This window comes from Cibotium barometz, chromosome 14 (genome assembly GCF_041138505.1).
Source record: "Cibotium barometz isolate CiBa-2024 chromosome 14, ASM4113850v1, whole genome shotgun sequence".
NCBI lineage: Eukaryota > Viridiplantae > Streptophyta > Polypodiopsida > Cyatheales > Cibotiaceae > Cibotium > Cibotium barometz.
In genome coordinates this window covers 17,783,428-17,796,948 of record NC_141059.1, presented here as the reverse complement: position 1 = coordinate 17,796,948, position 13,521 = coordinate 17,783,428, and the positions used below count along the sequence as shown (strand labels likewise).

General features: G+C 41.0%; 1 protein-coding gene across 4 annotated transcripts; it reads right to left on the bottom strand.

Moving 5' to 3' along the window:
- Positions 1–791: 791 nt before the first annotated feature.
- Positions 792–5,526, bottom strand: LOC147631726 (amino-acid permease BAT1 homolog). 4 transcript variants are annotated; one of them, XM_086808250.1, is made up of 8 exons: positions 5,204–5,526; positions 4,448–4,708; positions 3,302–3,320; positions 2,868–3,137; positions 2,558–2,739; positions 2,093–2,382; positions 1,759–1,888; positions 792–1,675 (listed from the first exon to the last, which is right to left on the bottom strand). In XM_086808250.1, the coding sequence occupies exons 2-8, from the start codon at positions 4,478–4,480 to the stop codon at positions 1,304–1,306; spliced, it is 1,296 nt and encodes a 431-aa protein (XP_086664376.1). In that variant the 5' UTR covers positions 4,481–4,708; positions 5,204–5,526; the 3' UTR covers positions 792–1,303. The 4 variants fall into 4 exon arrangements, with proteins under 4 accessions (XP_086664376.1, XP_086664374.1, XP_086664377.1 ...); XM_086808248.1 differs by having other exon boundaries at positions 2,868–3,087; XM_086808251.1 differs by having other exon boundaries at positions 5,200–5,521.
- Between the last annotated feature and the right edge of the window lie 7,995 nt (positions 5,527–13,521).

Below are 13,521 nucleotides of genomic sequence, written 5' to 3'. Positions count from 1 at the left end.
TGTTTCAAGGAAGTGCTAGAAAACACGAGCAACCAAATTAGGCAAACTAGAAAATGTTTGAAGGTTGCTCAAGATATTCAAATGTTCTATACATATTCAAAGAGAAGTGTAAGAGAGTTTTGAAAGGGAGACATGGTTTTTTTCTGAGTGAGAACTAAAAAGAACACTTTTCCATTGGAGAAGTGTAGAAAGCTCTTGCAACTAGCCCCTATCTAGTTCTTAAAAATAGGTGAACAAATGGTCACCACCTCATGTGAAAGTGCATTATGTATTTCATGTCTCGTAAAGGAAACGTGTTCTTGATCCCCCCCACTCTATTGATGAAGATCTTATTATTGAAACACTAGGTAATTTCCAGACTGAAACTTAAAAGAATTTTGTGAGAAGCTTTCTCTACATTAGAATGATAAGAGAGTACTTGATCAAATGGAAAAACTACCTTGGAAAATTGCCACATTTGTATCCAAGGGGGTGGTCAACTATTTCAGAAATGAACAAAACACATTGCAACTCAAAAACGTATACAAAGAGTACTATTTCGCCACAACATAGCTGTCTTTATACTATTCTACAATATGTCTATATAGTATCAAGGAACACACGCACGCATGAATGATTGCAAGCATGCGCACGTGCACAAAGACACATTGCGAGAGAGAGAGAGAGAGAACTTGCATCACAGCATCACTCACTCACTCTCTCTCTCTCTAACACACACACACAAAACGTATGATCGCACACACACACACTAGGGGAGAGAGGGAGACACAGAGAGCTGAAACTTGCACGCCTTTCTTAGAATGATGAATGTTATTGCTCGTCTTGGAGCGAAAGTAAATTCGACTTTTCGGTATTATTCCTACTCTTTTCAATGACATGGGATCAGCCCACATTACATACATCTATATTTCGAACAACTTGATAGTTCACTACCATATTGACTTACAATACAAAAAGAAACATTTGCCAAGTGCTTTTGTTACCTCGGCAGGCATGTTGAGACACGTAAAAGCCCTCTGCATAGATCCATGTGAGCCTTCTGCATTAAAAATGGTACTCATGCACATATTGTGCATGCTAAGCTTTCTTGCTAAACCCTATGTACACACCCACCTCCTTGTTCAATCATTTGACAAAGCAGTGACTAACTTTCTGCACAACCTTGCTCCCCAACCACCAAAACCAAATTTATTCATCTGTTTTGTTAATCATATATACTTGAATTGCTTTTTCACATTTTCCATCTCCTTGTTTTCAGCATTTGAGTGCTTTTTAACTTTTTCCATCTCTGCTTTTCCATGTGCTAAGCATTGGATCCATTTTCTGATAGTTTTTCAACATTGGCCACCGGGCCTGTAAACCAAAACCTTGCACTCACAAGCCAGCTACCAATAACAAGCACAGCAACACCTCCCACAGCAACAGGGGTGTAATTCAAACTGTTTGCCGTAACAGGATATTGTACAGGTAAAGAAAACAGCACGCTGATTGTTACCACCCAAAACACAGCCACCCAGCCAACAATGATGCCAAAGGGACCCAGATTGAATGGACCAGGAATAAACCTCTTCCGAGCTAAGGTGATCCGGAAGAATGATGGTAATGCATACGCAATGTATAGGCCTATAGTGGCAATTGAGACCATAGCTTGAAAAGCTACCAAACTTCCAAGGGACTGCAAATGCACAAGATTGCACCATGATTAGAGACTTCTATAAGAATGCCAGCCTTTATATGCAGACAAGTTGGAATCCATACCGTCATAGCCATTATAAATGCGACTGCAGCAGAGAGCCACACGGCATTCAATGGAACCTCCCATGCGTTTACCGCATGCCAGACTTGTGAGAAGGGCATTGCCCCATCTCTGGAAAAAGCATATGCCATCCTACATAAACGATGCACACACAGTTAACAAATGAGTAGTTTCAAACCAACTGCATTCTCTCTCTCTCTCTCTCTCTCTCAGACACACACACACACACACACATTCACGTGTGATATATTCTAGTGTGTGCGTGTGTATCTATGAACATGTATACTCTACAATTTTGTAGTTGCCTTGTACAAAGAACAGAGATTCAGAGCGAACCGTGAATTGCTTGTTATCGAACTCATGCCACAAAAAAATATGGCAATGGCAACTATTCCGAGGCAGACAATACCTCCAGTACCAGACCCATATCTATTTTTGAACGCATCATAAAATATTTGAGCAATGGCATAACCATTTGCATCATTTGCAGTGTCCAACACATGATTCAAATCAGTGACAGCAAATGTGACACCCAGAATGTACGCCCACCCGACCACAATTGAAATGGTAACTGAACTTATGATGCCGTAAGGACCATTTTTGTCTGATGACCTTGTTTCTTCCGACTGCCAAAGTAAAACAGATTCTTGAAATCAGATAACATTTCATTCTATCCTAGCCCTCCACTTGTCTTAATATCAGCCCTCTGCTTGTATTTAATCTCAGCTCTACACTTGCATTTAATCTCCAGGCAAAGACTTCTCATACTTCAATTCACCAATAAACAACACAATGTTTTACCATGTGAGCAGAGGCGTCGTATCCACTGACTGTGTACTGGCTCATTAGAAGACCTAGAAGGAAGATATATGGACTGCTATGTATATGATAAGTATGATCGTTGTTGAAATACGTGAAAACAAATTTTGCAGTAGCCCTTGTTGGAGATACAGTCGGTATAAGGATCATCAGAACAAATACTCCTGGCAAAAAATGATTCAAATCATGCACATGAGCACATGCACGCATATGAAAATGAATTATGAACATCAAATATTTGAACAGGTCCGGCCATGCCATACAACAGCAGTGAACAGAATTGCATTCTCACCAACAATGTTCCATAAAGCTGCAAGAGTTCCAAGATGGGCAAGCCAGCTGATAGGAAGGCTGTTGATAGCTGCATGAAGAAAAAGAATGCCTCCGTGAATGCCTAATACCTCATACTTGGATGCCATATATCCTCCCCCATTAGCACCTCCTGTGCTAAGTAATATGATGATTTGTAGAAGAGTTGCCAAGGAATAATCAATGCTTGTGGTCACAGCCCACTGCAATGCCACTTCAGCAACAAATAATGTAGCACGGCGATTTGCAGTTCCTTAAATCAACAAAATGAAAGTGTGCTTAAGTGGGTAAAACCAAATTATCATGGTTACACAGACACATGCACACCCCAGCACACGTGAGCACGTGCACACACACACACAACCAACCAACCAACCAAATGCGTCACCTCCACCTCATGTGCTGTTAAATACACACCTGGCCCACTATGTTGAACCTGCACATACCAGACTAATGATAAAGATAAAAATCCAATTGCAATACCACTAGTAACACAATTACTATTTTAAAAAACAGCATATGTAACCTTAATAATACTGTTACAGTATTGTCAAGGGTACTTGTAGTCATGTTTGTACAAGTTTGTCTTCTATACATTTGCAGACTCATGCCAGGTCATGTGTCCAACATAAAGCATCAAAAAAACCATAGTGCAAGAGCATTTCCAAGCACCTAGAAAACAAATGCATGGCTGCTACACCTGTGTTGAGCGCAAACACCCTATCCTGATCCATAAGAGGATTGGATTCTCTCCCATATATCACTCCACAAATTTGTGATAAATCCAACTGTGAAGTGTGCAAAATCTGCCCAAATTGGCCAAGCAAAGTCCCACTCTGGTTGTTATTAGCGGTGTGCAAAGTTGGTGAGCCATGGTGGTTCAATGTCCATCATCCCGACACAACAGACAGCTAGACATCTGCAATGTACAAGGGGCAGGTGGGGCCATGGTAGTCCAATGTCTGCCCTCTGGACTCAACGTAATTTTTTCAACAAATAAAGTTGTTGCTTTTTCTTTAAGTTCTGTTTTGTTGCTTTTGGGCTACACTCATCAGAATCTGGTAAGAGTTGACTCAAAACAGCCTTATTTTTAGAGCTTTCCTTTTACTATAATCCCATGACCTACAAGTATTAATTAATACACACCGTCGCCACAATCATGTCTGATGACAACAACAATGTCTTGAGTTGAGATGCCAGGGATGGGTGATGCTGCTGATAGCACTTCAATGGACTCACTACTGTCTCCACGCATCTGAGCCTCTTTGGGTAAGGATTCTTGATCTCTCCTGGGTGTTATACACCAATGGATCTAGCGTTACATAAAGACTTGTCTTTCGTTTTCTTAACTTCCCAGCATAGCCCTATGTTAGCAAGCCTTCTCTTCTATTGAAGTAGTTTGTGGTCTAATTGCATTGAGGATACAATGGCATTGAGCTCCGAAATCTCAAAAGTTTTTCAACATGGAGCTAGGATTGGCTTATAGATAGTTAGTTAAAGCAAAAAGATTACGATCAACTTTACTTAAACGACAAGGTTCACAAAGGATGCAAAGCTCCGTACCAGCCGGTTATCCACGATGCAAAAGGTCCCCATTCTTTTCCAGCAAGCCTGTAGCTCCAGAAATAGAGACCTCCGGAAGTAGGATACGCAGAGCAGATCTCAGCCATGGAGAGGGCAACAAACATGGTAAAGGCACCAGCAATAAGCCATCCATACGTCATAGAGATTGGGCCTCCATAAGAAAGCCCAGTGTTGTACAGGGTGGTGACTCCAGTGAGGATGGATATGATGGAGAACGAGAAGGCAAAGTTAGACAGCACCCTATGTGACAGAAATAGAGATAAGGGTTAGGGCTAAAGTTATGCCAAAGGCATGTGGATACTCCATGCATGCATCACAAACTGTTTCATTGTACAAAAAAGAATGCAGAAGATCCCTAGCTATAAGATTAGGATTAGGATTATGTCAATTTTTTTTCGTGCATGCACTACAAGATTAGGATTAGAAAGGCATGCCGATGTATTGGAAAGTTCAAACTGTTGCACTGTAAGATTAGGTCAAAGGTCCATGCATGCATCATGAGCACAGTTATGGCTAGGGTTAGGGTTTTATCAAAGAAATCTGAATGCTCCACGCATGCATGCATCACGAATTGTTCTATTATACAGAACAGGGTAAGGGTTAGGTTTAGGAGATTCTCTCATGATGTGTTTCATTCTAGGGTTAGGGTTAGACTAGGGCTATTATGTTATGCATCATAGGGTAGAGTTCAATTGAGAGGTTGAAGTAAATCGAGTTCAGAATTGGCGTACTTACGAGAGGTCACGTTTAAGCTCCTGCTTGTAGCCCAGCTCTTTGAGGCGCTGCTGGCCAGAGTCCGCCATATCCTCTGCTGAGATTGTCATAGGGAGCAGGAGAGCTTTGGCGAGGGGGAAGATGTGAGATGGGTTGGGCAGAAAGTCTTCTTATTCTGCTTTTCAAAAGCCTTCAAACTTCCCGCATATTGACTCACTGACAATTCAAACCTCGTGCTCGTGGCCGGAGGGGACTCCAGGTCCATTGGAACCAAGGAATCGTTGCCATGTGTCCTTCACGCGGGTTGTGTTCCAATAGAAAACCTTCACGTTTTCTTCTTGCTTGGGCCTTCCTTTTTACTGAGCTTCCCAATGACGAGAATTGATAATGCAAAAGTTGAGGAAGCATCTAATGATTGTACGGCCAGTTCATTGGATGGTGAGAAGGTGATGTTACATGGCGAGAAAATAGTGAAATAGGCCAAGAATCTCGATAAAATGGGGGGATCACAAGAAACTCCTCTTAAATTTTTGCTTGCACTCGGCTTTCTTCCACAATAGAGTTTTAATGCCTCAAGCGCTACTCAAGATTGCCCAATAAGGATGTCTATATCTCTATCTCTATATTTTATAAAGGCAGAGTTTCACAAAGCTTGCATGTGGCAAGAATTTGGAGGTTCATTGGTGTGTGCATTGCTGACATGAGTGCTTTGGTGGGCATGTGCTTGGATTGGTTTGCTTCTGTATGTGTCAATGTTTGGGAAATATATTTACCAAAACTTCCATGAATCCTTTTCACTATGGATTGAAGAGGGATTCATATATCCTTCTCGCAACATTCAGAGAAGGATGCTTCAATTCTGAATTTGCTCTATGTTAAGTTGAACCTATCTTTTCTTGTATGTTGTGTGCACGCACGCATTAGAGGTAGGTCACTAGGTTGCATGGCAAGCATGTATTGGCAAAATGTGTCTCGTGAGACCACAAGACATCATGCCCCAAAATGGGGATTTTGCAATCTTCACATTGTGCAAGGCACTTTGAGGTCCAAGAGTTGGGAGCTAAAGTCGCACCTAAATGAAAAAAATGCACTTAAATAAGAAAAGTAGTAAACCATGTCGCATGAGACCACATGGCCTTATGAGCCCAAAAAGTCAATGACCAAGCTCTAAGGTACTAGAGTTGATAGGTAAAGTAGCACATAAATAGGAACCTTGCATTAAAAACTTCCTTAGAATACTTGCAATTTATGAGAGATACTTACCTTGATGATGAATCTAAGTTTGAATTGCACATCTGGTCTCTTAAGATATTAATTGTCTTATGGATTTAACCTCCATGATAAGAATTACCATAATAGTTTTGGCCTTTTAGTTGTAAATTTGCTTGAAAACTTCATTAAGAGAATTATTTGTTTAGAAGTTCTTGTGTTTGGCCCCACTATTTGGGGTGAGGGGTTGTTTACATCTTTTATGAAGGTGAATAGTTACAAAGTAGATGGGGATGGGGACATATAAAATAGGTAGGATTTGACTTTAAAAAAGTACATTCATCATGAGGGGTCCTCTTTTAAGAACGAATTATTTCTCCTCTATACGATAAATTTTTGAATAAAAAATGTTTCATGAGTGAGGATGATGGATGCTAGAAAATATCATAATCCAAGGCCCCTAGAGAAAAGGTAAATACAAAAGTACTAAAAAAGTTTATGTGTAGAGACTTGCACGAAATCTCCTAAAATGGTGGAGCTAAGAATGGGTGCAAATTTCAAAGTCATAACTTAAAAACATCAATACACAAGGCAAAAAGACTACTACTTCGCTTGTAGAAGTGTTGAAAATATAATACAACTATGTATGATCTAAGGTGATGATGCATGCATGCACAAATTATGAATCACATATGATCTAAGGTGTAATGCATGCATGCACAAAATCATGTATGATCTAAGGCATATAATACAACTATGTATGATCTAAGGTGATGATGCGTGCATGCACAAATTATGAATCACATTGATTTAAGGTGTAATGCATGCATGCACAAAATCATGTATGATCTAAGGTGATAATGGATGCATGCACAAATTATGAATCACAAGGTACAACATACCTTTTTGGAGTTGATAAGAAGGTCTAGAACTTGTTATTAAGTGGACATTTGACCTTGATGTAAAGTCCAAAGGCCATTATTTAATTGATGGAGCCCGTGATGAAAACATTATGCGATTTTGTATGATATAAATTAATGCATGCATACATTCTGACATATGTACAAAGCATATGATTGGGCATGCCTTTAAAAGTGCTTCCTCTCTTTTTAAATTCTCTTTTAAGGTGTATTGAGAGGTATGCAAAATGATGAGAGAAAAATGGAATGAGAACTATTCCTCTTTGATGAGAAACTTTTCCAAAATTAATCTCACAAATTAATTCTGACGATATTGGGCATGCCTTTAAAATTGCAATTCTCTTTTAAGGTGTATTGAGAGGTATGCAAAATGATGAGAGAAAAATGGAATGAGAACTATTCCTCTTTGATGAGAAACTTTTCCAAAATTAATCTCACAAATTAATTCTGACGATATTGGGCATGCCTTTAAAATTGCAATTCTCTTTTAAGATGTATTGAGAAGTATGAAAAATGATGAGAGAAAAATGGAATGAGAACTATTCCTCTTTGATGAGAAAACATGACCACCTTTATGATTTACTTGAGAAGGCAACTCATTCACAAGGATTGTTTCTTGTATTTTTTTGAGGGTGCATATTGGGAGGAAACTTCCTCATGATCATTCATTTAGGAAGCAAGTTGCAAACTGACATAATTAGTGTCTTACTGATAATATAAAACAATTCTCATGTATGAAGTCTAGCTTGTTGCTATAATAAAATATATTATAAAAAATTGGCATTATGATAATTTGATTAAATCCACATTTAAAAATTTGAGTCACGTATAGGCATTATGATAATTTGATTAAGTCCACATTGAAAAAATTGAGTCACGTATAGGCAATATGCTAGCATTGTTTAAAACTTTTACTATATGTAAACATGCAATTCTTTGCCATAGGTATATATTAGATTGCTTTGTTAAAGAGGGAGCTACAAAAATCACTCTATTGATGTACTTCAAAATGGCCAACCATAGAGAAGATTGATCACATGTGCTCCCATACAGACTAATAAAATGCATGATGATACATGATGTCCATTTTTTCAATTCGTGAGTTCTTGCCTTGTGTGCTAGACTAAAATGATAAACTAGAGAAAAGATTATGATTTATTCAATCCTAACATATTTTTCAACTCTTTGCATGGCTAGTGATATTTTAAAAACAGTAAATGATAAACTAGAGAAAAGATTAGGATTATTCAATCCTAACCTATTTTTGGACTCTTTCCATAGCCAGTTGTTATGGGCTATCACACCTCCAAGAGGGAACTCAATGCATTCACCTAAAGGATGAGCAATAGAACACAACTGTTGTAGGGCATTTACCAATGTTTTGAACTTGAATCTCTTGAGGCCTCCAAGCTCACTTTTTAAGCTCCAAACCTCCAAGCTCCACCTCCACGCTGTCACCGTAGAGTCGCTCACACTGTCGCATAAGGAAATCACTCTCTCTCACTCTCCCACACAAGCATGAATCATACAAGCATAAAAGAGGCACAAATGCTAGAATGCTCTCTCTCAATCTCTCTCAAGACACAAAGAAGAGCTCTCAATAGCACAAAGGGGGATTGTGTCTTTTCATTATGAGAAAATGCCTTTATACACTTGGGCGCCCAAAACTTACTTAACTATTGGCCAATATCTCATAATGTACAACTTTTATAGTGCCGTTTCATGACACTTATTAATGTCCTCAATTGGAGGAGCATACTTGTTAATCCAAAATGGGATTAACATCCCCCCCTTCCTGATGTAGGTTCTATCCTCAAAACCTGTTACCGAGGTCTAAAGACCTAGTCACCGAACTCATGTCGGTAGAAATTTCTTCATGACTGAAGCTTCCCGAGGGTGCGTCTGAAGGCTGAGTGTGAGCGGCGCAAGAACCCTATGTCCACCACGTCTTCGAACATGACATGCATGTAAGCCGAAAGACACCTTAGACGATGGTAATATAGCATCATGTCCCGGTCAGATGGGCCTTGATTCATGTCAAATTGTAGGTGCTCAAGTTCATGCCATCATAGGGCTCTTTGGGTTGGTCAATCAGGACCACCAACAATTTCAAAAATCGAACACTTTGCCACGATTGCTGGGTCCGGGATACGATGCCATGCTTGTATCTAAGTAAGCATTTGCTTCCTTTGCTCTCGTATGTCTACAAAGGTTGCTGGCATGAAGACTGGGAAATTGTAACAGACATGGGAGTCGCACTGCTTGGCCTCCTGAAACTCCAGTGGAGTCCATTTTCTCTTAAGGGGCATGTACAATGGGTCAACCCGCTGAGTTGGTGGCACGCACATATATACTTGGTTGTATTCTTGAATTTTTAAGTATTCTTTCTGCCAGTTTGGCTGTATTCCAAAATCTTCTAGTTTGGGTTGCGCCTCATCTGTGACAATTGTGGCATAGCCACCTCTTGTGTGTACGGGTTGAGCTTTTCTCCACCTGTGAAAGCAATAGCTATGATCATGAAAGTGACAATCCTGATTTCCAACAGGTCGGCCAATTGGGGATTGGCCAATTTTGTGTGTCGCACCACATTAGCCCATAATGTACCCTCTCCAGCCAAGGGAAGTAGTTCTTCTAAATCTGGGCGAGGTGCTCGTGGAGGGTATGGCACATAAGGCTGTTTTGTTGGTGTGACCTCGGAGTAGGCTTCTGGTAGAATCCTTTGAGTTGGTTCAAAGGGTGTTACTTGCATTAGCACTTTGAACATCAACTTGGGCTTTAACAGAGGATTGCCAGTGCGAATGAAGCCCTCATATTCTGCACCAAACAATGATTCCAAAATTGTATCATCAGTGAAAGCTTCAATATTGTCTCGGGGAATAGGATAGAGTACCTCCTAAGGTTGCCGTTGGGGAGACGGGTGAGGTGCTAGTATCTCCTCAGGGGCGAGAGTGTTAGTGGGAAAATATATCTGCTGAGGAGTGAAAATAGAGAATATGCAGTCGGTCTGAGATGTGTTAGTAGGTGGGGCATTAGGATAGGGATTAAGGAGTTTACTACTAGCGACATTAGAATATACAGGGTAAGTGGAAATTGAAGATGAAGACGAGGATTCTTCCTGACCATGACCTGTGCTAGGGGGTGGGTGGCTAGGCTTGTGAGATTTCATAAACTCTTGTAGGTCAGGGATATCCTCAGGATTTATGGTAGGATATTCAATATGAGTGGCATCAAAATTGTAGAGTACATTGGTTAACATGGATTCTAAGTGTTTGTAGACATTAGAGTATAGTTTTAGAATTCCAAAAGGGTGATATAAGGTAGACTCACATAAGTTGAGATGTTGGTGAGTATTGTAAACTTCAAGCCACCCATGGCTTATAATCCACTGATAGCTGTGTGCTACCACCTCGTAGTTGGCCTGTGTCTCGAGAATGTCATCTGGAACAAACTGGTCTAATTTTTTGACACTGTTGTCCAGAATTTCAGAATTTTGGGATGCCCGACACCAACTACAAAGGTTTAACACAATAGGATGTAATGGATAAAAGAAGATATCTTGTGGATTAGTTAAGACTATTTTCCCCCATAAAATTTCCATAATAATCGTGGTGGGGTCAGCATCGCGTTCAGTATTCTGCTGATGAGGGTTAGTTTACCTAGGCCTAGGTCCTCAGATAGATTTATATCGTATTGAAGTAAGGAGAGGGTTAGTGTAGACAAAACAGAGTAAGAGTTTGAGGAGGGGCCCGAGGAGTTACTGGCAACTAACCCAACTCCGAGGCACGCTCAAGGAGTAGGTGCATGTCATCTATAGGCTCCGACCGTTGACTTCGGTCGTGTATCGCCAATTGGCATTCCAACTCTTGTAGACGAGAGTCATTGTTGCTAAGGAGGTTTGATATTGCAGTTTCACGGACCATTCTTGTAGCATCCAACTCCTTGAATCTCCAGTTTGCTTCCTCTTGGGCACGCCTAGCTGTTGCTTCGCTTTCTTGAGCTTCTATGATTCTTTGGAGCCTCTGACTGTCTTGTAATTGCTGCGTGATTTGCCTCTTGGTGTGCTAATACCATCCTTTGTATCTCGACTTGACTGGCACTAATGGTGTCGTTAATTGCTCTCACTTTCTCTACATGTGCCTTGTTTGATTGTTCTCTCTCTTGCTGTAAGTGAGTGGCTTTGTCTTCTGCTTCTTTCAGGTTTGAGGATAACTGTTCGATCTATTACAATTCCTCTTCTTTGACCATGGATTTATGCTGGAGTTCTTGTACTTGCTAGGTATGAAGGGCTGTGAGCTCGTGGATGTGAGTAACCTGCTTCTAGAGTTGCTCTTTAGCCTATTCCAACTTTGCCTTGAGGTCCATATTTTCTTTGATTCTCTGAACAATGGTTTGGCTAAGAACCACATTATTGCTTTCCAGTGCCTTGTATCTAGTCTCTTGCTCCTTCGTGGCCTTCAAACTTTTCATTAACATCCCGATGCGTGGCCTCTACTGCTGCCAAGTGGTTCTTTAAAGTCCGCACTTGTGTGTTTGACTCGTTAACCTTGATTCATATCGAACTTCAGTTGCTGTGCTTCAAAGCCATCATAGGTTTCTTTTGGTTGGTCTATTAATACCACCAACAATTTCATAAACCTGAGACTTGCCACAATGGGGGCCGGATCGGGTATCCTTCTCCATGCTCTGATCTATGTTAGCATTTGATGTCATTGTTCTTGAATATGGCCAAATGTTGCTGGTGTGAAGATAGGGAAGTTATGGGAGTCCCTGTTTTTGGCCTCTTGGAATTCCAGCAACGTCCACCGTCTCTTGATAGGCATGTACAATGGATCTACTCTCATTGTTGTGCTCATGTATACTTTGCTGTATCTTGGAACTAAGAGAAACTCCTTCCTCCATGTAGGCTGGATTCCAAAATCTGTAAGTTGTGGCTGTTCTTCATTAGTGATGGTGGTGGCGTAACCACCTCTCGTGTGCACAGGATGTATCTTTCTCCATCTTCTATAACAGTAGCTGATCATGAATGTAACAATGTGAATTTCTAGCAAGTTAACTAAATGAGGGTTGGCGAGCCGTGTGTATTTTGTGACATTTGCCCACAATGTACCCTCTCCAACCAAAGGGAGTAATTCTTCTAAGTCGGGACGTGGGGCACGGAGAGGGTATGGTACATAATGTTGCCTTGTTGGTGTGACTGCAGAGTATGCTTTTGGCATGATCTGGCAGGTAGGGTCGAATGGAGCAATCTGCATGAGTACTTTGAACATGAGTTTTGGCTTTAAAAGTGAATTGCCTGCTCGAATAAACTCCTCCTACTTTGCAGCTATCAAAGAATCCAAGACATCATGTTCAGTGTAAGGCGCAATATTATCATGTGGAGTGAGATCACGTACCTCCTGAGGTGGCCGTGGTGGAGATGGGTTAGGTGCCAATTGTTGAGATATCGAGCTCGTCTAGTGAGGCGGTGGCCACTGATGACCCGCCTGGGGGATAGGCCCCACACTTACACCATTGGCATGGTTGGTGAGATCTTGGGTGATATGCGGCCCAGTGGGATGACAGGCTGTGTGACAGCCATTCTAGAGACTGGCATAGTTATAGCGCCAGCTCATTTAGTCGGGTTCACACTATAGAGAACCCGTGTATGTATTGGTTGAGTACCTTTCATATTGTGTATACTCTTATTCTTGTATATGGAGTGTTGAGTGTTGAGTAGAGAAGAAGAAGATTTTCAGCCTCTCACCTTGTGTGTTCTCTATTAGGGTTTTGTGAGTGTGTGTGTGTGCTTGCAAGAGCTCAAGCTCTCTTCCCCCCTGCATCTTTTCATGGTATCAGAGCCTGGTTCGTGCTAAGGGCTGAGCTGCAAGCAAGAGAACCACAGGAAGCGGTACGAGGGTAAGAGCTTCAACTACTCTTCCCTATCGGACTGAGATTTTCGGGCCGAAAACGCGTTTCGGGCGCGTCTGGACCTCCGTTTTTCAGAAAGCAAGCGATTTCGAGCATTGCGGGTAAGTCATCGATTCTTTGCAGAACTCTGTTTTAAGAACTGCAGGAAGACAGATTGACTGTGCAGACACTGTGGGTGCTGCAAAGAGGTCTACAGTTGCCATTGGGTGTATGTATGCACATTGAAGTCACTGGTTGTGACATTTGAGAGTACTAACAGTACCGCTGTGCAGAAAATACAACAGTTTGTGCAGATAAACCAGA